The 27,072-nt window shown below is 39.8% G+C and overlaps 2 protein-coding genes across 2 annotated transcripts in view; both read left to right on the top strand.

The window, feature by feature from the left end:
• Positions 1-3,414: 3,414 nt before the first annotated feature.
• Positions 3,415-16,884, top strand: LOC131233953 (probable glycosyltransferase At5g03795). The gene is made up of 9 exons (XM_058230847.1): positions 3,415-3,750; positions 4,637-5,320; positions 5,417-5,482; positions 5,586-5,716; positions 6,077-6,425; positions 6,715-7,661; positions 8,638-10,428; positions 16,423-16,606; positions 16,694-16,884. Exons 2-6 carry the CDS (start codon positions 4,646-4,648, stop codon positions 7,399-7,401), a joined length of 1,908 nt encoding a protein of 635 aa, XP_058086830.1. The 5' UTR covers positions 3,415-3,750; positions 4,637-4,645; the 3' UTR covers positions 7,402-7,661; positions 8,638-10,428; positions 16,423-16,606; positions 16,694-16,884.
• Positions 10,295-27,072, top strand: part of LOC131233954 (probable helicase CHR10) — a 28,230-nt gene continuing 11,452 nt past the window's right edge. The window contains 8 exon segments of the mRNA XM_058230848.1: positions 10,295-10,428; positions 10,736-10,825; positions 16,423-16,606; positions 16,694-16,701; positions 18,794-18,872; positions 20,372-20,532; positions 21,015-21,149; positions 21,260-21,440. Of these exon segments, the coding sequence (XP_058086831.1) occupies positions 10,796-10,825; positions 16,423-16,606; positions 16,694-16,701; positions 18,794-18,872; positions 20,372-20,532; positions 21,015-21,149; positions 21,260-21,440 (778 nt within the window). The 5' untranslated portion in view covers positions 10,295-10,428; positions 10,736-10,795.

Below are 27,072 nucleotides of genomic sequence, written 5' to 3'. Positions count from 1 at the left end.
AATTGGACTAATAACGGCGGCAAATCATGCACGCATAGCATACTACGACGGCTGAGATCATTATGCCCATACGATTACGTCGCGTGTTGCGCTAATGACCAGCCGATCGATCTATGATAATGACTTGGTTCTTCATGCCCATACAATTACGCCGTGTATTGCGCTGATGACCAATCACATCCTTAGGTGATGACTCCATTGCATGTCTGGATGTTTTTCCTGGGGTACAGACCGTCCGGATGTTTTTCCCGGGTCTATGATTGCATTCATGCATCCATGCATCTAATAAGACTGCATCTACTTTGTTTTGGTTGTCTGGATGTTTTATACTATTTCTTACCTACTGTGGCGGTGTGTAATCTTGAGGGAAATTCACACTGAGTTAGCCACTCATCCATCAAATATACAACCGTACAGGTAATCCAGGTAGCTTAAGTAATATGCTTGTTCAGACTTAATGAGAAGTAGGGTACGATCGCCAGGGATGCATGACTGTATTTGCTTGGAGGAGCTGCGTGATCTCGCGGATTGTGTTTATATGCTTTCTGTTATTCTTCATGTATTAAATCATGTAAATCTTGTACTTGTTTAAATTCAGAGACATTTGTTTGTATAAGTCATTATGGGCAACTTCTTGTAAATTTGAATGATAATGAAACTTTCTTTTATATCGATTTGTCCACTCTACGCTCATTTGCTTACTCTGATGAATAAAAAAAAATGTATACTCGAATTTGACCATCCCTTTAAGTTAACTCTCGGGCTTTTTGGACACTGGTCATATACTCGGGGCAATGTCCAACTAGTGTGTGAGCATCTCTCTCTCTCTCTCTCTCTATATATATATATATATATATATATATATATATATATATATATATATATATATATATATATATCCGAATGCTCAGCTGCGCACCAGTTTGCAGGGAACTTGTGCAAACTTTTTTTAGAACTCATCATATGTGATGTGACTCCAAAATCTGAATGGTCCATGTGAAGAAGCACCTCATGAGACCCCCTCGGGCTCAATATTTACTTCGATCTATAACTTTGGTGGGCTATGAAAAATGAAAATAGTTTCCTCCATAGATTTGCATTTCTCTTTGCCTTGGCCCACCAAAATTTTCTATTAGGTTGAAATTTGTCCCTTGGGGTTTCATGGGATTCCACATCATATGGACCATTCAGATGAAACACCCATGACATGTGTGCAAAGGTGCGTACATGCATGGGTGTGCAGGCGAGCATCACCTTGATGAAGGAAAATAAAATAAAAAATATGAGAATCCCCTTAATTGAATTGGTTTTATGCGACTCATGGGAACTTCCCATGAGGTCGAGTTGTGTGGACCCATTGTGATGTGTGTCGAACATCTACCTCATAAGTTAGATGCAACATTCCATGGTGGGGCACGAGCTTAAAAATCGAGTCAATCCATGACTTGGGTGGGCCACAACATATACAAAAGTTGAGAAGGGTTACCCTCCCATTGAAACATTCGTAATCATTTATTGGGCCCACCAAGATGTGGTTCACAAATCCAGCCTATCCATTATGTGTGTCCTACTTGGATGAGGGGTCAAACCAAGTTTCAGATGCATTCAAATTTCAAGTGGGCCCCACCAAGTGCTTTTATATGTTTTAGGTATGTCTTCACATGATTTTAAATGGTATGGTATACCTGAGTTTCGTATACCGCCGATTTTTGAGATATCCCATAATTTAAAGGGGACCCATCAAATGCATGGTGTTGATGTTCGACACACATCATGGTGGGGCCCACACATCTCAACCTCATGGGAAGTTGCCATGAGGTCAACCGCATGGAACCATTTCCACACATACGCGACGCATATATATAGCATAGTATGAGGTATATTATGAGGTGGACCTCATTGGAACTTCCCCTGAGGTGGAGTTGTGTGTGGGCCCCATTGTGATGTGTCTCAAACATTTACCCTATCAATCAGATGCACCATTCCATGGCGGAAATCAAGGCAATCCTTGACTTGGGTGGGCCACACCACATACAACAATTGAGAGGGAATACCCTCCCATTAAAACATTCATAATCATTTATTGGGCCCACCGAGATGTGGCTCACAAATCAATTTAGCCTATCCATTGTGTGTGTCTCACTTGGATGAGTTGAGAGGGAATACCCTCCCATTAAAACATTCATAATCATTTATTGGGCCACCGGGATGTGGTTCACAAATCAATTCACCCTATTCAGTATGTGTGTCCCCCCTGGTTGAGGGGTCAAACCAAGTTTCAGCCGCATCAAAAACTCAGGTGGTCCCACCTAAATGCTTTTGTATGTTTTATGCATGTCTTCACATGGTTTAACACCCCGTGGCCTACCAAAGTCATGGGCTGACTTGATTTTTAAGCTTGAGGCCCAGCATGAAATGGTGCATTGACTAATGGGGTAGATATTTGACGCACATGACCATGGGCCTCACAAAACTCGACCTCATGTGAAATTCCCATGAGGTGACCTCTTAGTACCATTTTCATACACGCACACACACGTGTGTGGAAATAAAAGAATTCAAAAGCCTGTATTTGGATGCCAGTAATTAAATTGCATTAAGTAAATTCTTTTAACACCCATAAATGACATTTTACATAATAATTATAATAAATCCTTTGAAATGTATACTTTAGTGAAAAAAATAAAATAAAATAAAATCTAACCTCAGGTAGACCATAAAAATGGGCCTACTTTGAAAAATCGGAGTCCTACCGCATTTACATCCTATTCTCAACCTTTTAAAAGTATATCGATTCACACAACTGTGTTGCATTCCAATCTCACATCTGTTCGAATTTCTACTGTTTACAATCAACCAAATCATCCTTGTCACCCTTATTCATCCATCTACCACCGATAACAACCGTTTACCAAACTAGGAGCGATCTTATTCACTTGCCTCTGACCAGCCAAATCTTTTTAGTCGGACCAAAATACCCTACAGTTGAAGTTACTAATTTTTTTTTGCCGTGATTTGTAGCCAATTGTGAAATTCTCTTGTTCACCAAAACCATATGGAGTTGAATCGCGGCACACGTCTCAAGATGAGGGCCAATCATTTTGGTGGATCCCACCATGAATATTCTCTGTTCCAAGAATCAGTTCAATTACTAATCAGATCGACGATATCTTAGGAAGATAATGGACGGTAAAAAAGAAAATCACCGACAGCCCACATTCAACGAACACCTGCGGCTCACCTGATTAATTGACGCGCGGACATGTTCAGCGCCACATTTACCTGGTTTCGGATCTTTCTTTCAACGTGCACCTCATTTTCAAGTGCACGATAGACACGTCTTCAACTCTCCGATATTACTGACGCAAGGTCCAAGCTCATATTCTACGGTCCAGGGGCATCATCGTAATTAGAAACAAAGCTGAGGGCAACTGCCAGAACAGATCGCCATGTTATGTAAACCGAATCGGCACTTTCCCTCCTAACCGCCTGATCTGTTTGGTCTGATTCCCTCCGCTTTTCTTCCTCTCTCTACCCTTTAAAATTCCAAATTTCTTCTCTCGAATCATTTCTCAACCAAATTCGCAGCAGATCTCTCTCTCTCTCTCTCTCTCTCTCTCTCTCTCTCTCTCTCTCTCTCTTCTTACAGAGATTTCATTGCGAAAATCTCTCCGGTTCGTTTCTCTTCTGCAGATTTCCAATCTTCGATTCTCGCGCTTCTGGATCTTTTCTCTATCTTCTCAGACAAAGGTACGTCTGTTTCTCTTGATTCCTTGCTCTTTTTTTTTTTTTTCGGGAAATCGGTGCAATCTATCTCATTTTTTATCCTTTACGATTTCTTTGCGTTATCTTCAATTTCTAATTACGGATCGCGACCGAAACTTTATCAAGCAAATTTCAGTGCGATTTACGTGTTTTTATGCAAAATCCTTCTTTTTGGTGCTTTCGTTTTCAGATTTCTACAGCCGGATCGCTTCCAGAGCTTTAAAAATTGAATCCTGAAAATTCATTTGTCATTTCCGTTTTTCACGTAATTTCTTCTGTTTATATGCTTGAGGGAATGATTTCATGAAAATTTCCTCTCTTTTTGTATTTTCTACAGCTGAGATTCTCTTGCTTGCGGACACCTCTGCCTCGTTTTCTTCTTGTTTTAGTATTGGGGATTGAAGCTTTGAAAACTGAACTACTGCAAATTCATTGGCCATTTATGTAATTTACTGCTAATTTCTTCTAGAAAGTGTTTATGTTTTTATAACCAATTTAGTCACCTTTTGGTTTGATTTTGAACACTGGATTCTGTTCGTTGCTTGAAGAACGACTTCTGTGTAATGTAATTTTTTTAATTTAAAATTATCGTATCGGGTTCTGATTTTTTACTGAGATGCTGCTATCCTTTCGTTCTATTTTTTCTACCAATTTCTTCGTCCTTTCATTTAATTTCTGTCCATTTGAGGATTAGTCTCTTAGTGTTCGGTTGATTCCGGCTGCAGATTTCATTTGAAGATTTAGTAACTGCATTTATGAAAAAAATCATGGTGATTTGTTTCTTCGTGAAACTGTTCTTGTTTTCAAGTTTCAGTGATTTTCTGTCCTAATTTCTCCAAAAGCTGATTTCTACAATTTTTGTGGAATGAAGAACTTGAAGATGATTTTACTCGATGCAAAGGCATGGTTTACATGCCACTGCAGAGGTTGGGGTATCGATTGGAGGAAGCTGGTTTTGGTTGCTTGCGTCATGACCACTGCAGGAGCCTTGCTTCAGCTCTGCGCAATGTCTGATACATCAAACATCTGGCACCTTTTTCCACCTGTAATGGTTTCTTCATTCAATACCTTGAATAGCACGGTTCAGGTCGGGGAATCTTTGCATCCTCAGGCGACGGTCGAGCAGTTTCCGCCAGTTCCAACTGCTCCCTTTAACTTGAAGGATTCTATCGTGTCACCCGTATCACTGTCAGATGTGGAAAACGTGTCTGGAGTTTCATCCACGAGGAATCCTGCTCGTCAGGGAGGGGACCTGAAGGTCATGGCTCAACCAGTTGGAAATGTTTCTTCCGAGAGTAGTCGTGCTAAAGAGAGAGGTGGTACCGAGAATCTTAAGAACAATAGGGATCCGAAGGTCTTGGGTGTGTGGGCTCAACCGATTGGAAATGTCTCTTCTGATAGTAATCGTGCTAATGAGGGAGGAGGTGCCGAGAATCTTAACAATGGTAGGGACCCGAAGGTCTTGGCTAAACCTGCTGGAAATGTTTCTTCTGAGAGTAATCTTGCTAATGAAGGAGGAGGTACCGAGAATCTTAACAATGATAGGGACCCAAAGGTCATGGCTCAACCACGTGGAAATGTTCCTGCTGCAGGCAAGAGTACTAATGAAGGAGGAGGTACCGAGAATCTTAACAATGATAGGGACCCAAAGGTCATGGCTCAACCACGTGGAAATGTTCCTGCTGCAGGCAAGAGTACTCGTTCTTCTCATTCAGGGGTAGGATTTAGATTTTATGCTTGTTTCTTGCTTGAGCTTGAATCTTAATGGAGACTTTTTGGATAAGCTTTTTATGTTATTTGGTTTGGTGTTGAATATGTAGAAACCTATTTGGTCCATGTCGCCTGATCAGGCACTTCTATATGTCAAAAAGGAGATCGAGAATGCCCCTGCAATTACCGATGACCCGGATTTGCACGCACCGATATTTCGAAATATTTCGGTTTTTAAGAGGCGAGTTTCGAGAAAAACACGTGGTTATCCTCTTATCTCTTCATATCAACAGTTTTCAGGACATGGTACAAAATTATGAACTCACTTACAGCAATTCGGATAGCATTTTGCTGCATGTTTATCTTGAGTGACAAGTCATCATGAAATAAGACTATCTTCACATATGCCAGTTTACAGTTAGATTTGCATTTCTGTCATGATATGCATTAGATTTGCATTTCTGTTATGGTATGCATGTGGAGTTACAATTGACATGCATGATTAGTATTTTATAGTGTCAATTTTCAACCAATTTTTATAATTCTGTTTGATGTTTATATGAAAGGAAATTTATTGAAAGGTGAACCATTAAACTTTCAGGAGCTATGAATTGATGGAAAAAATTCTGAAGGTTTACATCTACAAGGATGGGCCGAGACCAATTTTCCACACACCACAACTCAGAGGAATTTATGCTTCCGAAGGATGGTTTTTGAAATTAATGGAGGAAAACAGGTGGTTTGTTGTGAGCGACCCAAACAGAGCCCACTTATTCTATCTACCATACAGTGCACGTCAGCTGGAGGTAGCTCTTTACGTGCCGGACTCGCATAATATGCGGCCGTTGTCAGTCTTTCTGAAGGACTATGTGAACATGCTAGCTGCTAAATATCCTTTCTGGAATCGCACACGTGGATCAGATCATTTTCTTGTTGCTTGCCATGATTGGGTATGTTTTGTATTTCTGTCCATGCTATTGGTTTAACCATGTCTTTTTATTTATGAAACACTTCCTGCAAATTCAATCAGTGTCTTATCTATGATTCCAAAATGATAAAACCCACTCATCAACTATGTAGATGGCTACTGATTCCATACTTTATATCCAAGTTTTCATGGAAAGTCTATTTTTTCAAACAGAATCACTATCACTTGACTTTTACGAAATTTGATGCTTACTCATGTAATTTTCCAAGTGCTATTCTCATCTCCTTATGATTTTATGTTATATTCTGTAGGGTCCATACACAACTACAGCGCATGATGAACTGTGCAAGAACACCATCAAAGCATTATGCAATGCAGATGCCTCTGAAGGAATCTTCATCCCAGGAAAGGATGTCTCCTTGCCTGAAACATTAATAAGAACTCCCAGGAGGCCTCTCAGAGACCTCGGTGGAAAACCCATCTCTCTGCGGTCTATTCTTGCTTTCTTTGCTGGGAACATGCATGGCCGAGTCAGACCCACTCTGCTCAAATACTGGGAAGGGAAAGATGAAGACATGAAAATCTACGGCCCACTCCCAAACAGAATCACCAGGAAAATGTCATATATCCAGCACATGAAGTCGAGCAAATTTTGCATTTGTCCAATGGGTTATGAAGTGAACAGCCCCAGGATAGTGGAGGCAATCTACTTTGAGTGCGTGCCGGTGATCATTGCGGATAATTTTGTGCCACCTCTCTATGAGGTGTTGGATTGGAGTGCATTTTCAGTGACTGTTGCAGAGAAGGATATACCGAACTTGAAAGAGATTCTTTTGAAAATCCCGCTAAGGAGATATATTTCAATGCAAACAAATGTGAAGAGGTTACAGAAGCACTTTCTATGGCATAGCAAACCAATCAAGTATGATATGTTTCACATGATTCTGCATTCCATTTGGTTCAATAGGCTGAACCAGATCCAAATTCAGCAGCAGTAAACTCAAACTAAGAAGGGAACTAAATGGAGCTACCGCATTCTTTTGAAGGAATTGTTGGTTTTAGATAATGGATGGGCATATCTTCCTTTGTCATGGAAGTACCCAAATTAGTACACACATCTACTCGAACCACACTTCTTTTTCTTCTGTTCAGGGTTTGTCTAAATTTGTGTAGTTCGGATGTCTGGAGATCTGAGAGAGGGCAGAAATATCTGAGAGGAACACCAAAGGATGGGCTGGAACGAGGATTTCATCTTCAGGTATGGCATCAGTTTATGGTTTATTTTGTACAATTTCACACTCAGAATCTTCATAGCTTCTTCTAGGGATTGAAATTTGATGCTTTGAAATGCAATGCTCCCTTGGTAACTAATGAGAAGGAAAATAAAGAGATATCATGGGCATTTTGGTTTGAAAGTCAAGATTGAAATGGAATTTTCATAAAAGATGATGAACCTTTTACAATTCTATTTCAGTTTTAGTTAATGTGATATCTAGTTGAATCCTGACCTATGTTACGATGAGATGGAGTATGTTGTCCATATATCTGTGCATGTTGATAATGTTGGAAGATATGATCATGTCTGTCGGCTGAATGTATGTATGAAATATAATGTAGATTCTATATAAATATGTACACAGTGGAGATTAGACAAACAGAGACAACTATGAAGAATGGTTCAAAAGGGATGAATGAACAGACTGGTATGCCAAGGTTCCCACAACTTTGTATTTTTGCTCGTCCACATCTTCAGAGAAATGACAATCGAATCGTTTTAGAGTGACCAGTGATGGACACATGTGATCATTTCTCATGAATAATCACAGAAGAGGAGAAGACACCAGGTTTAGTTATAAACACAATACCAGTTAGAACTGGTAAGAGGCCTAGTCATACTCAAAAGTGGAGATTCCCATTAGTTGCATGTTTAGCAATGCTCCAACTCCCTTTTTCTCCATGTACTAAAGAAGTTCGATGTGGAAATTGTCAAATTCCAGTTGGTGAATCCATGCCATTTGTTTATATCATGCTTTAGTACTTTCTGGGCGGTAGGTGATTTGTTTTCTAAATGTTTCTTCACCTTTTACTGAATGATTTTTTTTTTTTACTATGTTTAGCTTCTCTGTAGTACAATGACCACATTAACTAACTTCAGTATAGGATTTCCTGAAGCTGTGACGTTCTGTTTCTCTGCTTTTTCTGAAAAGTTTATTGTTGGTGGCTTTTAGTTGCAGGGACAATCATGTGGGGAGGCTCGTAGGAAAACAGAATGAAAAGGAGTAGGTGGAGTTCAGGTAGTTGTTTAGATGATCCAATACTAATACCTTTGTACAAAAGAAGGAAAAAGAAAGAAAATTCATACTCAAATTTGAAAATTCATACTCAATTTCATTTCAGTGAGAATTGCTGGATTGGGCATTATCACTTTGGGGGAGATTTTTGAAGCTCCTCATGATTTTCTCCTTGGTTTCTTGAATGCTGAAGTGGGCCTACTTTTATTCCAAAGTTTTGTACCCAGCGACCAGCCTCTGTCAATGGGCCCCCATCCTTTTTTATCACGAAGTGGGTAATCCCAACTTTCCTTTCAGTGGAACTTGGAGGATCTTTACATGATATTGATTTCAGATGTGACCCAGATGCGACTGGGATGAAAAATCTGCCGACTTAGGTGCTCTGCATCTTGCTATATCTGCTGGGCTGTTAAATTGCAGATTCTCTGTCGCAAAGTCTGGCCATCAGCATCATGCAAACGGTTGTTATACTATGTAGATGATGAAAACTCAAAGAATCATCCTGGCCGTTTGATTAATGGACAGTTGAAATGTAAAGTGGTAAACAGTACAAACTCTAAACAGAAATCAATTCGACACACGTTACAACTGCCCCTGCAACCCCTTCTTTGCCATGGCCAACCCGTTCCGTCAACCTGGCTTTTATGCCATGCCCCACCCAACTCCGGAATGAAGTTCTCCGTGTCCAAAAATGGCATTAGAGAGTTGCATACTGGCTCAATGTGAGGAGAACTGATGGGGTACAGTATAATAACTTGGGATTCCATATGTTAATTCCTTCCAACGTGCTGTAGGACATATTACCATGATTCGATTTATATGGTATGCCCCACAAAGAAGCTCACAGGTTTTCATAAGATAAGGTGTCACGGTACCTGTGGGTGGTGGTGATACGAACTGTTCATGCTCCAGATTCTATGCTACAGGGGCGATCGTAAGAAACATAAACATATATTGAAAGGATGATTGTGTGTGAAGATGAATGGGGAACATTGAAAAGTAGTTTTTTAATGGCTCATATTCAATCCAAGAGTCAAGGTCAGGACCAACAGTGAAGCATGATTACACCACATTGCTTCTGTCATAGCAACAATAAAAGATAATGTACAGGGTAGAAATCCGCCTCGTACTGTATCGTGATAGGGGGGCCCTGTATCCTAATAAAATCGGAACAAATCCGGCCTTTCCGCATATCAGGGGCAACACGGCTGTAATCAATGAACAGCGACTGTCAGATGCGGCCCACCTTGTGAGTGGATCTGCCTTTCGAAGAGGGTGATCCTCATGGTGGGTCCTATTATTTCAACGGTACTCAGTGTCCTATACGATACTTTTTATGCTCTTTGGATTTGGCGACGTGGGTCCTACAAAGATGGATCACGGCCCAGAGATCTGCTCCCACTAGGTGAATTGAGCAATCATTTGTCGTTTTCAAACGTCAGCGGTTAGCCTTTTTTACTGTTCAGCCGAACTCAAATGGCTAGGATAACCTGATTTGCGTGGTTTCTGGAATGCGAGCCATCTGTACTTTGCATTAACGAGATGGAATGGCACGTATACACACTAGTGGGATATTGCACCTGCAATGCAGGCGGAGAGGGAGGAGGTTGTCTTCAAGACGCGGGAATAAAGGAGAGGAGAAGCCCATGTGAGAAGTCATGTGACGAAGGTTGGCTACGTATCCAGCTCCTTGGGTGAGCTGGTAGAGACACATCCTTACGTGTGATGATCCAGGTTTCGAGATTGTCTTTTTTTTTTTTCAATGATCCATTATATAGCCCTTCATATAAAACATTTGGGTTTGGTTTAGGTTGATCACCTCAACTAGAAATTTGGATGGGTGAGGTTGTGGGTCAGGTCGGGCTCTAGATTACCCTCAACCCCAATCCACCAGAGTTACATCCTTAGTTATTATTATAACTAGCAGAGACTGTATGTTTACGGCCGCATCAGAAAGATCACCTGAGACGGAAACTTTTTTTTTTTTTTTTGAATTTCCGTTTTTTAGCCAACCTCGATCCCATGATGGTCTATTCATCAGTTGGGCTACACTGGTGAAATCAAGAAACAAGCATTCGTTTGTCTTAACTGATGAGTGGGGATGTTCAAATGGAATGACTTACCTTGCACGGTAAAGTGGTCTCTACTATCGGCCTTAAGATTGAATGGGACATGCTTTAACATCGGTTGAGGAGTGAGTCGCGACATATCTGTGTAGCCACACCCTATCCTCTGTCTCTCTCCATTCGCTCGTGCATTCAACGTCACTGAATGCTGTTTTCTCACCGAGGTAGTTTTCAGTTGTCTCGCGCCCAAAGAATGCCAGCCTGGTTGGGTTCCCGCCTCTATATGGACGTAGCCTCCCTATTGGACAGTTGGAATCTTCACATGGTCCATCAGGTGTGGCCAGCTACAACAGTCAACCGTGCAAATTCATGCTAGTACTTTAGAAATTATACAAAATAATAGTATTTCTATAAAATATAAAACTCGAAAAAATCAAGATGATCTGAAATAAGGACAGGTTGAAGTATGCCTGAGATGCTGTCCTTAAAGCATTATTTGCCTTTATTCAAAAAGATTGAGTATGCTGATAGGTTACAGGCAAACCACTTCTATGACATGACGAGCCTGGTGTGGGTCTACGTTCAGCAAACACGAAGGCCCACTAATGGAACTCTGTTACACATAGTCTGACAAAAAAATAGAAAAGAAAAAACCCCAAAAGAAAGAGAAAGAAGCATTGTGATTTGGACCACTGCACTGGTCAGTTCTTCAGCCACTGGTTTAGTTGAACCATTCTAGACCACAAAGCTAGTTTAACCTTCAAGCAAATATTTAAAGTTGCTGACATCATGGATTCATTAGAGTATAGGAGATGAGTGGCTACTCAGTTCGTATTGGTCTGCTGGAGTGGGTTGGGAGATGGTTTGGAATCCCATCCAGACCTTATTTATATAAGCTGTGGTAGCTGGAGGTTTATAGTCTAGGGAAATAACTCCCATTAAGTCATTTCTAGTTGTTGGAAAACTAGCCATTTTATTACCGTTTTTTGACTGTTGTGCATGAGTCATAACCATTGAGACGGTAGCTAACCGTTTTCTAGCTGTTGGGCTATCCATACAGCAGTTACAGTTGGTCTCTGCACTAATGACACAATTGTTACAGTTCTGCTGCAACAGCTCTTTTCAGCCTCTCTATATATAGAGGAGGATTCTCATTCAGTCCTTTAGTTTTCCCTTCAGTTAGCCATTCGACTTAGCCAGTTAGTCACACCCGTCTTGCTTCGGTCATCTGCGACATGATGCGCACGTGCGAAGTGCAAAGTGCGCCACTAGCGCCTTTATAGTCACACTGCCTCAGATGCCCATGCCCATGCCCATGCCCGAAACCGAGACTGAGCCCGAGCGCGAGTGGAACGCGCAAGTCTTATGGTCCATGGACTATGTGGGCAAAAATAAGGTACTCCACTGTTTTCATATAAATCACAAAATCTTCTCTACCCTTTCCTATGTGGGACTATTCTCAAAACCTCAAAAAAGGTATTTTTCAAACACCTTTTATATAATATATATATTATTATTATTAAAATATATTTTAATAATCAATATTTTGCAACAGGTACAGTGAGAACAAGTCCATGTACTAGGCTTTATGTACACAGTCCCCTCGGCTATCCATTTAAACTCAAAGATTAGTAATCAAGACTTAAAAACGGTAAGTCAAGATTAACTAAAGGGGTTACACGGACCCAAAGCTCTGTGGTTCCACTACGACATTCACATTCTATCCATTCTTATTTTAGGATATGAACCCAAACATACGAGGACGAGATCCACTTGTACCACAGAAAAATAGGGGATGCAGACAACATTCAAACATTCCTGGGCCCACCATTATGTTTATGATTTCGGCCCATCAACCGATTGTGACGTAGGGAAGGACATGAGGTTGAGCACCATCTTCCTCAAGGAAATAACTCTTCTGAATCCACAAAACTTCTCTGGATTCCTCACGGAGACTTCTCGAATCCATGAGAAAAAAAAAAAGAAAATAGAAAATAAATTCTATAAAATTCGATATTGATTGATGAATGAAATAAAAGAGTTTACAACCCTTTAAATAGAGATACTAAGCAATGAGAGAGAAATCAAAATCAAACTACAAGTAAAGCTCCTAGAATTCACAACTTACTATAAATAGTAAACTTACTATTTATAGACAGTCGTGATGTCTACTAGTGTGCAAGGTTTTCAGTCAAAAATAGTAAGTATCCTATTTGGCTTCACTAAGTTGTTCTCCTAATCATTCTAAGCACTTTTCACAACTCCTAAAGCCCAATGGATGAAGAATTATAATTAAACTAAAACTTACTATTTATATTAAAAAGAGAAACGATTGTCAATCTGATGGTATTTTGTAAATCTAGCTTGCGCACCCGGCGTAATGGGTTGGGTGGCTAAAGTAGCTCGTTCTATCCCAAAATCATATATTTTACGTCTGATAACTCATTCTGAATTGCGAGATATGTTCAATTTAAGGTCCGACAATCTGGATCACTTCTGTCATCAACCAAGCCTTTTTTGATCCATCTTGACCATGAAACTGTCTGCGACCCACTCTACATCAAGCTCATAAGTTATTTCCCACCTGGATGAAAGTAAAACATAAACACAATCTTAATTGAAAACTTCTACGACCCCACTAAGGTTCCAACAGTAGGTTTGCAATCCTAACTTGTGTGGCCCAGAGTTTTGGATCACTTTCATGTTTGGCCTTGTGTCCTAAAGTGAGTGGACAAAACGGATGGATAAAGTAACATCACGGTGAGCCTCACAGAGTGGTGGGTAACTGGGAGCCATATAACTCGGGGTTGCAGCCAAGTCTCGTAATCGTGCAGCCAAATAAGCAAAAGCAATTGCTACCTTTCGTGACCTGTGTAAGTCACAACTGACTCTTTGCTTGGCCTTGATATAAAGTGTAAAATGGAATTTTATTTTATTTTTTAAAAGCTACGTACTTAATATAAATTTTTATTTCAGTGCCTCTTTAAAAAAATAAAATAAATAAACATATTTGTCTTTCAATTTACAATATAAATGAGTAATGGCGTAAATACTCTGAAATCCTACCAAAATGGTGCATGTAAAATCTATGGGGGCCACCATTATGTATATGTCTAATCCACGCCGTTTGTCTATTCTAGATGCTCATTTTTATGGCATGAGCTCAAAAATGAGGCAAACCTAAAGCTCATGTAGGCCACATCGAAAGAAGCAGGTAAAATAGAAAGCCTACTGTTGAAAGTTAAAATGAGCTCACGGCATATAGGTATGTGGACTTGTCAACCAACCTTATCATAATGTCACAGGACATTAATGATGAGAAAATACAAATATAAGCTTGATCCAAAACTTTTGTGGCACTTGAGAAGAATTGAAGGTAAAGGTTTAATTCCCTTTGGTTCCTATGGTGTGGTCCACTTGAGCTTTGGATCTGCCTCATTTTTTTGTTAATGCCCTAAAAGTGAGCGGAAAAAATGGATGGGTAGTGTTGATTACACAGACACAACAATGGCCCTACAAATTTTAGTGGAAAAAACCTTAATTCCTCAATTCAAGTATAATAGGGTTCTAAACAAGTTTTATGCCAACGCCAAGTAATTAGTGTTGAATGTAAATATAAGTGTAAGTAATAATTACTCACTGACACCGTATTATATTAAAAATGGAAAAACAAACATGCCCTAAACTAAGTAATTTTCATTACAGGCCCTTGGGTGTCTTGGACAGGCCTATGATAATGTTTATGTGAAATTCAACCACTGAGTGTGTCACCCATCTTATTTCAAGCCCCAAAAGTAGAGCTGTACATGAACAGTTAGCTTGGTTAATTTGCTCGACTCAACTCGAAAAAGCTTGACTCCACTCGACTCGAAACTGGATTCAAGTTGATTTTTTGAGCTCAAAAAATTTCAAGCGAAGTCCAAGCTACACCGAGTTCGACTCAACTTGACTCGATTCGATTTAGATCGGGTTCACTTAATATGAATATTTTCTAAATATTTATATATTTAAATAAATTATTTTATATATATATTAAAAATCCTAAAACTTAAAATCAACTCAACTTGTAAGCTCGAACTCGAACTCGGTTAAAAAGATCGAGCTCAAACTTGGCTTAAGCTGCTAGCTAAGCCACTGGTTGAACCAATCCGAGCTAGCCAATCAGGCCCAAAGACTGAGTTGAGAGCTGAGTTCAACTTAGGGTAGCTTGTTGGTCGAGCTGGGCCAAGCCCAGTTCAACTCATGTACAACTCTACCCAAGAGTCAACTCATCAGTGTAATTGAAAATAGTGTAGAGGTCAAGGCTTACCCTCCAAACTATTTCCTACACCGTGGCTAACTTGATTAGGGTATAAGCATGGTTTTGAACCCATGCCTAAAATTTGGTGTGACAATTGGAGTGAATTTAATATAATCATTAAAGTGAGCCCTATAAAAATTAAGGGTGGATGTTTCTCTCCTAGCATTTCCCTTTGACATAGCTCACTTAAATCACGGGTCAATTTAATGTTTTATCCATGCATATAAAGTAGGATTGCACATCTAATGGTCCTAGTGGATCCTGCCTACACATCACGGTGGTCCATAAAAATTTAAAGGGGCGTCTCTTTCCCAGCCAGTCCCAAAGACAAGTTAAACTGTAATGTATTGTCCAAGTAGCTAATAACTTCCAACCTTTGATGTGTGTACGATATCCTACTTGTCCAATAGGATACCCTATCATATCCTACCCGTCCAATAGGTTACCCCACCACAACCATCACCACCGTTTGGAAACCTAGCAACAACACTCCTTGAGTGCACCATACTTGTATTTTTCCTTTCATCAATGGTTGGGCATTAATTTATATGGTGTGGCTCACTTGATGAGTAGGTAGGGCTAATTTCTACATTATATGATTCCCAATTGGTGTAAACCGGTTAGAAGGTTTGGATTTTAGTTACACACTCAATTGGTTGGAAATTATGGTCGGGTATACCATAACTTGATAACTTGTGGTCCAACCAGTTGGACCTATTCATTAAGAAAAGAAGGGAAACCCTTATTTTTATAGAGGCATATCATGATTTTTGTGTCAAATCCACTCCATGCATCAGATGTATGACCCTATGTTGGGCTCAGGGCCACATCAAAGCAAGTAGTTGGGAGAGAGATGTCCATAGTCATTGATAATACTCACAAAAGTTTCAACACGAGGTCATGGGTTATAATAACCATTGCGGTGAAATCCCATTTGTGTGGGGTGTGAGTATGTGTGGATAAAAAAGGGGAAATCTAAATGAAATGTAGTATAATGATAATTACTTAAATCAACGTAGAAGCGTATTGAAAACATTTTTAAGGGTGGTGTCGGAATATAAATTCCATGATAAGCACCAGTGGGTAGATTTATTTATTTATTTTTTTATAAAATTCTCATGACTAAGCAGAAGCCGTGGCTACTTGATCAAGGCGCGTCAGTCGCGACCGACAGGAGTTTTCCGTCTTCCGGTTGCGCCTGCTCTACTGCTTTCAAACAACTTGTTTTTCTCTCTCTCTCTCTTCACACCGTATGTAGGCAACAAACCACCTTATACGCCTGCGGCGCCATTTCCGTATACGAAACCGTATAAAACAGTTTAAAACCTGCTGAAACACCACAAATTTCCCCAATTTCTTCAGAAAATGGACTACGAGCAGAGGCTCAAAGCAGCGGCCCACTTCATCATCTCGAATGACCGCAGCCGAATGGAAGAAGATTTGAACTGTACAGATTTGGGTATCTCTGCTACGTTGAAACCCCACCAGGTCGAAGGAGTTTCTTGGCTTATCAGGAGATTCACCCTCGGAGTCAACGTCATCCTCGGTAGGTTACCATCCCTTTCGTTTCTACGCATTACCTATGCATTCGTTTCCGTATTCGTATATTTATACGTTTCGGGTGTTCTTGCAGGAGACGAGGTCAGCTTCTCTGCTCCCTAATCTAGGGTTCGATATTTCTTTTCAAATATTTGTTATTAGGGGAGTTATTTGATACTCCACTTAGAAATGGTACACGTACCATATTAATTGTTTGGATGCCTGTAAAATCCTCGGTAAATATCAGTAAATAGTTGTAAATAGCTCATTATGGTTATTTACGTCCGTTTGATTTCCAGGGGTATTTCTACCTTGAAAGTCCATAAAAAGTTGATTTAAACCTGTGGGGTTCACCGTGATGCGTGTGAGATATCCACTCTGTCCACCCGTTTTACCTGAACATCTTAGGGCATGAGCCGAAAAATGAGGCAGAACCAAAGCTCAAGTGGCCCACACCATAGGAAATCTTGGTTGTAGAAGGTTTTCAATGGTAGGCTTTCAACCCACTGTTTCATGTGGTGTAGTCCACTTTAGCTTTGGATCTACCTCAATTTTGGATTCATGCCCTAAAATCATCCCGCAAAATGGATGGACGGTGTGGATAAGCCACATATATCACAGTGGGCCCCACATGAAATTTGTACCCTCCTCGGCTTTAGTGTCGACAAAACAAATGGTCATTTTCAGCATAGAAAAAAGTGCAGGAATTACATTGGTAATTAGTCATTACCCATTTACACCGTAGGTTTGCTCCCTATAGGTGAGGGTTCGATTCCCCTCCTTGGCTTTACCCGATACACGTGGTTGTAGGTGATTGCGTGTATCTGCAGGGATTAGTCTCACTTCAAAAAAGAGTGTCGACAAAACAAATGGTCATTTTCAGCATAGAAAAAAGTGCAGGAATTACATTGGTAATTAGTCATTACCCATTTACATGTATTTACATGGGGGAATTGAAAAACAAACTCCCCTAGGGTTTGTTTGGATGCCTGTAATTGCCTATAAACCCTTTACCGGCTGTAAAGACTTTTTAGTTTACAAGAGCTTTTAATTTACTGTCAAAAAAGCAGATTGTTTGAACAATCCTAACCTTAGTAGACTCTTGATTGTTGAAATAAGACCATTAGATGTTTTCATTGTAAATCGTCCAATAAATCTACACTAATTTGATAGATAATTGAATAAGCATAAGCATGACTTTTGGTTAATGACACATCTCAAGTGGTACTCATAATTTGGATCTTTTCATTTGAATTACTTATATGCCATATATGCAATTCCTAAGTAATCTCTAAGTGCCTATTTGGTTTTCCAATTTCCTATGAAATGCAAAGTAAATGAGCCATCATCGTCATTTCTAGGTGTTTATTTAAATAGGAATTGTGGCTTGTAAATCGAGAGTCAAATACACTTGTAAAGGAAGTAGGTAAAGTAAATTTTAATCATTGCATTTTCACATTATAAAACTACCATTTTTATGGTGATTTGGGTTTTTTAGATGCTTTTCCTTGTATAGTCTTTTTTCAAGTGTTTCCAGCTTCATTTTTTTTTGGTTGCTATCTTCACTTTTATTGCCCTTTGTTTGCTTTAATAAAATTCTCATCTTTCAAAATAAAAAAAAACGTAGTAAAATCGTTCATTGCTGCCAAATGTAAGTGATGTCACCACATAATTACAATAGTAAATAATCACTACCCATTTACAGTCATTTACCTTTGTAATTGGAAAACCAAACAGGGCACGCTGCCAGAGAGTATCAGAGTTGTTCACTTGTTATTATTTCTGTCCTTTTCAATTTCTAGAAGGGAATTGTTTGGTCCTAAGGTGGAGTATGGTGCGCACAAGCCCCCATACTACTATGATCCAAATGGTTCAGACTACAGGGTCCATCGCTGATTGGTTGTAAGACTCTTAAGTCCTAATCCAAGATGGTTGCTGTGAACTGGATAGTTAAAATGAATAGAACTCAACTTTTTAGATTCAACAAATGTTTATTAATTAGAGATTAGAATTTTCCAACATCTGTGATCTTGGGACCCCGCTGGATCTATGGTAGGTCCACAATTTGGACAGTTTGGATCATTGTACATGTATGTATAATCAACAGGTACATTAGCTGTTTATTTGCTCTATCTAGGTACCATAGATGGTATGTTCTTCATAGACATTTTTGAGCTGAATGAGTTTTTGGCAGATGGGCCTCGGGAAGACTCTGCAAGCCATCTCTTTCTTGAGTTATTTGAAGGTCCACCAGATGTCCCCTGGGCCATTCTGTGAGTTGAGAAACTTCTTCTTTTCTTCTACTCGTTCACTTGAGGAGGAGGGCTCATTTTAATCCCCGGAAAACTCAGTTAAGAACTGGATTTCCATTTCCAAGTGACCTAGACTGTGTTTGGCTGCGTTATGATTTTTGGAAAAGCGACAAGCTTTACCAAGAAAATTGAATTTAGTGTTGTCTAACGAGGGAGGGTGAGATGCCGCTTCTTGGAAAGAACTTTCTAAGACCATTAAAAAAAAGCTCTCTACTCCAAATGCTTAACTGCAACCTCCACCATATGCAATCCAACAGTATATGAGCGAGATTTAATGAGAGAGCATGTTCACATTTTAGAATCCACTTATTATCAGATTTTTGTTCTGCACACACGTGCAATATTGGTAAACATGTCAGTACTAACCTCTTCTATATGCTCCTGCAGTATATTTTTAAGGTAAAGGTTGTCCAAGATGTGTCATCCAAATGCAAAGCAGCAATTTTCATGGACAACCTTATCCATGTGCCCAGACATTCTAAATTGGAAATGGAAATCCATTTCTTAAGTGAGTTTTCCAAGGATCCAAAGAATCTCAGTCCACAGGATTCTGTACAAGTGGGTTCAGTGACTTGAAACATTAGTCGCTAGGCCCACCAACAGGGATGCCTCAAAATTTTTCCACATTGGAAGAGCCTAACCCTTTGATCAATGGCCTATAGATAGACATTGAAGCAGAAAATACAACAGTGCTCTACATTTGCAGAAAATAGTCTTAACTATTGAATGGTTGGGATCTTCTAATCTTGAAGTTACTGTGGCATCTCATACTTGATGGGGCCTATTAGGTCAATGGTCTGAATTGTCTGAATCATGGGCTCTGAACATGTGTTAAATCCTGTCGACACTAAACGTCTTACTTGATATCTATGGGAAAACACTTCTGGTGGACTTATTTCTTATATTGTTCCTAAGTATGAATAATGTGTTATTATCTCTGCTTCTATATTTTCATGGACAACCTTATCCATGTGCCCAGACATTCTAAATTGGAAATGGAAATCCATTTCTTAAGTGAGTTTTCCAAGGATCCAAAGAATCTCAGTCCACAGGATTCTGTACAAGTGGGTTCAGTGACTTGAAACATTAGTCGCTAGGCCCACCATCAGGGATGCCTCAAAAATTTTCCACATTGGAAGAGCCTAACCCTTCGATCAATGGCCTATAGAGAGACATTGAAGCAGAAAATACAACAGTGCTCTACGTTCGCAGAAAATAGTCTTAACTATCGAATGGTTGGGATCTTCTAATCTTGAAGTTAATGTGGCATCTCATACTTGATGGGCTATTAGGTCAATGGTCTGAATTGCCTGAATCATGGGCTCTGAACATGTGTTAAATCCTGTCGACACTAATCTTCTTACTTGATATCTATGGGAAATCACTTCTGGTGGACTTATTTCTTATATTGTTCCTGAAGTATGAATAATGTGTTATTATCTCTGCTTCTATATTTGCAGTGGTATTATGTCCACTCAGTGTGACAGATGGTTGGATGTCTGAATTCACCAACTTCTGTCCAACTTTGAGGGTTCTTAGGTATGTTGGCGATAAGGGACTCCGCTGCGATATAAGGAGGACAATATATGAGCATGTAAAGCAACAATTGCCATCATCTGATGTAAGTCTGGAACCTTATGTGTCTGTCTTTTCATTGTCAAAATGTGCTCTTATTCGTCACTAAACCAACATGGATGTCAATAGGACTGTAGTTTTTCATGCCGGCAACACTTCAGTTGATCTTTTTTCCCCCATTGCTGAGCTTAGAATCTTAATTGTTTACCACTGGTAGTATTTTAGAATCTATACAAAGCTTTGTCTACATTCGATAATAGAGAGGAAATAACCAAATGTTTTTTTTTTCAATCTTCTATTTGATATTCATAATGAAGAAGTGGTCCTCAAATTGCAGTTACATTCATCTCCAACTTGAAAAAATTCAATTCGTACCCAAGTTAATAAGCATAATGAAGTACTAGCAATTTGCCATTTCCATTTCACTGTATCTATAGTTATTTGAATATAGTTCAATAGTGCATCAAAGACATCTCAAATCTTTCACTCTCTAGCTTTTCATTGAAGCCCCTCCTGGTGTCCTTGCAGGTAAAATCTGCTTTACCATTTGACGTGTTGTTGACAACTTATGACATAGCATTGTTGGATCAAGATTTTCTTTGTCAAATTCCGTAGCACTATGCAGTAATTGATGAAGCTCAACGGCTTAAAAATCCTTCCAGTGTGTGTACTCAGATTAGTTAATCTTTTTATACATTTGATGCATTCATGGACTTAAAATAATTAGCTCATGTAATTTCTGTGGCAGTTACTTTGCGATTGATGCTTTGCAGGTTTTATACAATGTACTTGAGCAATGTTTTCTCATGCCAAGACGGTTATTGATGACAGGAACTCCTATCCAAAATAACCTTTCTGAGCTTTGGGCTTTGATGCATTTTTGCATGCCGTCAATCTTTGGGACATTAGAACAGTTTATTTCCACATTCAAGGAAGCTGGAATTTCTTCAGCAGGTACTATTATTACCCTGCACTGATCATGGCTCTGTTCTAGCATTGACAGATTACTCTTATTTTTGAGAATTAATTGTCATGCAAGGCAAAAAAAAAATAAAAAAAATAAAAAAAAATATCTTTTTCATTTTTTTTTCCTATTTTTTTTTTCTGAAGTCTTATTGTGAACCAATTGTTGTTACTGTCCATAGATTGCTCTAATTGAAACTGCGTTCTCCCAGATTGTTTCCAACAATATTTTAATACCAATAATAAGTTCCAATGCTTCTTGAGACCCCTCTCATGAGAGAAGTACTAGCTTTTCAAATCAAATCAAGAAACATGAAATTTTGCTATTTTGCTAATCCTGCCCATGTGCATAAGGCAGCCTCTTTGCACACACCTACATTTGTCCATGTGGCACATGGGGTGCGAGATCTAGGCTGTCCATCATCTAGGACTCACCCTTTAGGTGCCTCGTGTTAGGATTTTCAAAACATAGCGGAAAATAAAAGTTTTCAAAAACCCAATTTTGGATTTTATAACCTTATGGATCTCCATTAGGATATTCTCAGATACTTTTTTTTTTTAGTTTGGAGATATTCATAGATTTCTAGAAAAGAATAAACTCAAATTATACGGTTGGAATTTACCTTACTTGTGTCGTCGACAATCCGTTGATTTGTTCATGCCATTTTTTCAACTAAAAGGTGATGTAGGACGGCCTAATCCAACCTTAAATGAACATGGTATTTGAAAGGGGCAGATTCATGCAATCTTAAAAAACAAATAAAATATCAGCCTGCCTTATGCATCATAAACACAAGAAAGGAATAAGGTTAATATAACATTGATTATGGCCATCCATCACAAACATGAAGTATTGAATCTTAAAATCTGAATTTAGTTGGATCCAATGATAGATGAACTTTCGTCTTGCAATAGGTCTGTCTAATGATCCAAGTGGATTTTCTAATCCAGAAAAATAGGAATTTTCTGGATTGGGAAATCTGAAAAATTCAGAAAAGAATTGGTGGTTCTTCAAATTTAGATTTGGGTGTTGGGTTTTATGTGGGGATGAAAATCTTTTGAGATCTAATGATTTAGATAAAAAGAAATAAGATTTAGATTCTAGATCTAAAGATTCTAGGAGAAAAAGAAGAGAATGGGGTTAAAGAAAATGGTACCTTGAGAAAAGAGAGACGGAGAAAGAAGTAGGGGATGAGAAATCGTTTACCTGGGCCTCACGCCCTCTTCCAATCACTAGAAGTCGAAGACGAGATCGTTAGAAGCAAAAAACTCTTTTTTTCTTTCATAAACATAACATAACATGTTATAGGTTTAGGACAATCCTTATAAATTCGTAATTACATGAAATTACCAAAATACCCCTTCTGAAAAAAAGTTTTTTTTTAAAAAAGAAATTTGTACAAAATTGTATGTAAACTGTCTCAAAACTTAAATAAATCAAATGTTCATAGACTAGATGCAAATCTAAAATGCCTAATGGGCCCCGATGATAGCACCGTAAGGTGGCGTAATGAAGGTGGGCTGTGACGATCCAACGGTCCGATCACACTATCCTTGCGATCCAATAGTCCAAATGTCTCCTATAAGCAACTTATACATGTCACAAACACGTGTAAGGTCTTCAACCTCTAGAGACCCGATCCGTATCCGTCATCTAACCTCATTGACACGGGTAACGCACGCTTCCCGCGTTAATATACTTTGAATGGCCTAGTGTCCGCATCAACTCCCCTCGGCTGAGAAGATCTCAACTCCGGCGAGATAACACTCTTGTGCTTTTCTAACAAATCTGGATCTAGTCGCTGCAACTTTGCTTCTGTCAACCATGTACAGTCGGATGATGGTCTGTTCTTCCACCTCACTAAGTACCTCTGAAATCCACCGTCTCCAGTGGAAACAATTTGCTCATTCACAATTCCTTTAATTTCTTCTCTTATCTCAGGTATAGTTGGCATAGGTGGTTTAGGTTGGAAAGAAAATTCAGAAATTGGCCAATGGTTTGGAATAAAATTAGGGTCTATGGGATGGCTTGAACAAGGCATGAGATCTTCCACATTGAATGTTGATTTAATCCCCATGCGAGGTGGAAGATCTATCACATACGCATTGGACCCAATCTTTTTCAGAATTTTAAATGGTCCAGCACTGCGTGCTTGTAACTTCTTAACGGTACCTTATGGGAACCGTTCTGGCTTCATCCTAACCATTACATAATCACCCTCATTAAATTCTTGAATTCTACGATGTAAGCTGAAATTTTGTATTGTTCATTACTAGCATTTATCTGCTTCCTAATCTTTGCATGCAACTCATGAATGTTATGGGAAAATGCATCGGTTGACTCTGAGGGCCTCTGGGTGACTGACATAGGTAACAAATCTATGGGTAGTCTAGGTTTGTAACCACTAACAATCTCGAATGGACTCAAACCCGTAGACCTATTAACTGAACTGTTATATGCAAACTCGGTGACTGGCAGGACTAAGTCTCAAATTTTAATGTGTTCACCCACCAACCATCGTAGTAGATTTCCGAGACTTCGATTCACAACCTTAGTTTGGCCATCAGTTTGAGGATGCTAGGCAGATGAGAATTGGAGTCTCGTACCCATCATAAGCCATAATGTCTTCTAAAAATAACTAGTAAACCGAACATCCTTGTCAGACACTATGGTCTTAGGCAAACCATGCAATCGAATCACCCCCTCAAAGAAAATCTTAGCTATGTTAGACGCATCTGAGGTTTTAGAACAAGGGAGAAAGTGGGCCATTTTTGAGAAACGGTCCACGACCACAAAAATGGAATCGTGCTTTTTAATTGTCTTGTGAAGTCCAAGCACGAAATCCATACTGATGTCTTGCTATGGTGTGTGTGGCACTGGCAATGGCGTGTACAATCCAGTATTTTGCTTCTTCTGTTTTGCCATTTGACATGTTCGACATTGCGTTAAAATTTTGGCTACGTCTCGCTTGAGACTTGGCCAATAAAATCGATCCTCCACTAAGGCGATGGTCTTATCTTGACCAAAATGGTCAGCAATACCTCCAACATGGTTAGTGCGGGGAATACAAAGTCGGTCTCCTTTGAAAAGGAAACCGTCTTTTAGCACGAACTCACCCGAACTATGCTGGGCACCTAAGAGTGACACGTATGTTCCCCCAAAATCTGGACACATGAGATACTCGTCTTTCAATTGCTCAAACCCGACGACTTCTACACTCAAGGAGTTAAGCAATGTCACTCTCCTACTAAGGGCATTGGCTGGTTTGTTCTCGATCTCGGCTTTATGTTTCAGGACAAATGAATATTCCTAAAGAAACGCTGCCCACTTGACATGCCTTGGGTTAAACTTCTTTTGGAAATTCAAATACCTCAAAGCCTCGTGATCAGAAAACAAGACAAATTCTTACGGTAGAAGATAATGACGCCAATGACGTAGCGATTGCACTACCGCATAAAATTCTTTGTAATAGGTGGAATACTTTTGTCTTGCCTTATTCAGTTTCTCACTGAAATAGGCAACTGGATGACCCTCTTGGCTTAGTACTCCTCCTATACCTACGCCTAAAGCATTACATGCTACTTCAAAAACTTTAGAAAAATCTCGAAGATGCATGACGGGAGCCTCCATCATCTTGCCCTTAATATCTTTGAATGCCTTAGCTGCGGCCTTAGACCATATGAACTCTCCCTTTTAATGCAATCAGTAATGGGAGCCATGATAGTGCTAAACCCTCGAATGAACCGACGATAAAATGTGGCTAAGCCATGAAAGCTTCTCACTTCATATATGTTCTGCGGTTCAAGCCAGTCAACGACTCAACTATGGCCTTGACTTTTTCTGGATCTGCTCGCATCCCTACAGACGACACTATGAACCCTAAGAAGACAACCCTATCAGACATGAACGAACATTTTTTAAGGTTCGCACATAACATCTCTGCCCTCAGGACACTACAGACCTGCCTCAAGTGGTCGAGATATAGCTCTTTAGTAGTACTATACATGAGTTTGTCATCAAAATAGACCACTAAGAACTTCCCCGTAAAGGGTCTCAAAACTTGGGTCATCACACGCATAAAAGTACTGGGTGCATTAGTCAAGCCAAAGGGCATGACCAACCACTCGTACAACCCATCCTATTCTTGAAGGCTGTCTTCCACTCATCTCCTGGGCGTATGCGTATCTGGTGATACTCGCTCCTAAGGTTTATCTTGGAAAAAATGGTGGATCTGGCCATCATTGCTAACATATCATTAAGCCTTGGTATCGGAAATTGATACTTGATCATGATCTTATTAATGGCCCTACTGTCCACACACATTTGCCATGTACCATCTTTCTTAGGCGTTAATAGCGCTGGTACGGCACATGGACTCATGCTCTCACGGATGAAACCTTTTTGTAGGAGCTCATTTACGTGTCTATGCAACTCTGCATGCTCTGCAGGATTCATCCTGTAATGAGAAAAGTTCGGTAAAGTAGACCACGGGACGAAATCAATGGCATGTTGGATGTCCCACATAGGTGGAAGCTCATCCGGTAAATCCTCAGGGAATACATCATTGTACTCCTTAAGAACCGAAGTCACCTCAGGGGGTAACTCTACATGAACCTTGGGTGTAACTTCCCGAGCCATTAGGGCGTACACCGTCGAATCATCCGCTGTCTCTTTCTCAAACTCTTTTGCGTTTATGATATGTAGAGACTTTGGAATAGATTTTCTCACATCCTTCCTTGACTCACTCATTTTCACATTCCCAGCCTTGTCCGTGTGGCTCTTGGGTGGCAACTGATTAATCTTGATTTTCTTGCCCTCATGCATGAATGTGCACACGTTTGAGCGATAAAAAATCGTGACATCTCTATCCTATAACCATGGCCTCCCTAGAATGATGTGACCTACATTCATAGGTAAAACATCACACCACAACATGTCTTTATATGAATCGATTTGGATGGGGACTAAACACTGCTGGGACACAGGCATAGAAGACGTGTCAACTCAAGAAACCTTGTAGGGTTGAGGGTGAGGGATGGGCTTCAAACCCAAACGAGTGACTGTACTAACTGAGACCACATTGGTGCAACTACCACTATCCATGATGACTTTGCAATTTTTGTCACCGCTCTTGATAAACGTGTAGAAAATCGTGCTTATGCGCCAATCACCACTCTCCTTGGCCTGCGCCAAACCACATCTAGCTACAGCTAGTGGTGCAGTCTTTGGTTCTTCTTCTTCATAATCACTAGCACCTATCTTTACGTAATATTCCTCAACTTCATAATCACTCATGTCATCCGCATTTTCATTTGACTCGTCTATGACTAAGGCTTTCTCACGAGTCTTTGCCGTGCACTGGTATGCGAAATGACCTGTATCTCCGCACTCATAACATCTCAAGTGACTACCACTGCTAGGATTGACACTAAGGACACCTTTCCCCTTATCATCCTTAGGCTTAGCCGGTGCACTAGCCTACGCCCTAGGTTGACTTCCAATGTTAGGTTTGGTTCCCTAAAAACCAGATCTAACAGTAGAGTCTCGGGACTCAAAGCGCCTCGTGACAGGAGACTTTAAGTAAAGCTCTAACTCCTGTACAACTTGGTAAGCCTGATCCAA

The sequence above is a fragment of the Magnolia sinica genome, chromosome 18 (genome assembly GCF_029962835.1).
Source record: "Magnolia sinica isolate HGM2019 chromosome 18, MsV1, whole genome shotgun sequence".
NCBI classification, from domain to species: Eukaryota; Viridiplantae; Streptophyta; class Magnoliopsida; order Magnoliales; family Magnoliaceae; genus Magnolia; species Magnolia sinica.
The sequence above is the reverse complement of the archived record's forward strand: the minus strand, read 5'-3'. Positions and strand labels throughout refer to the sequence as shown.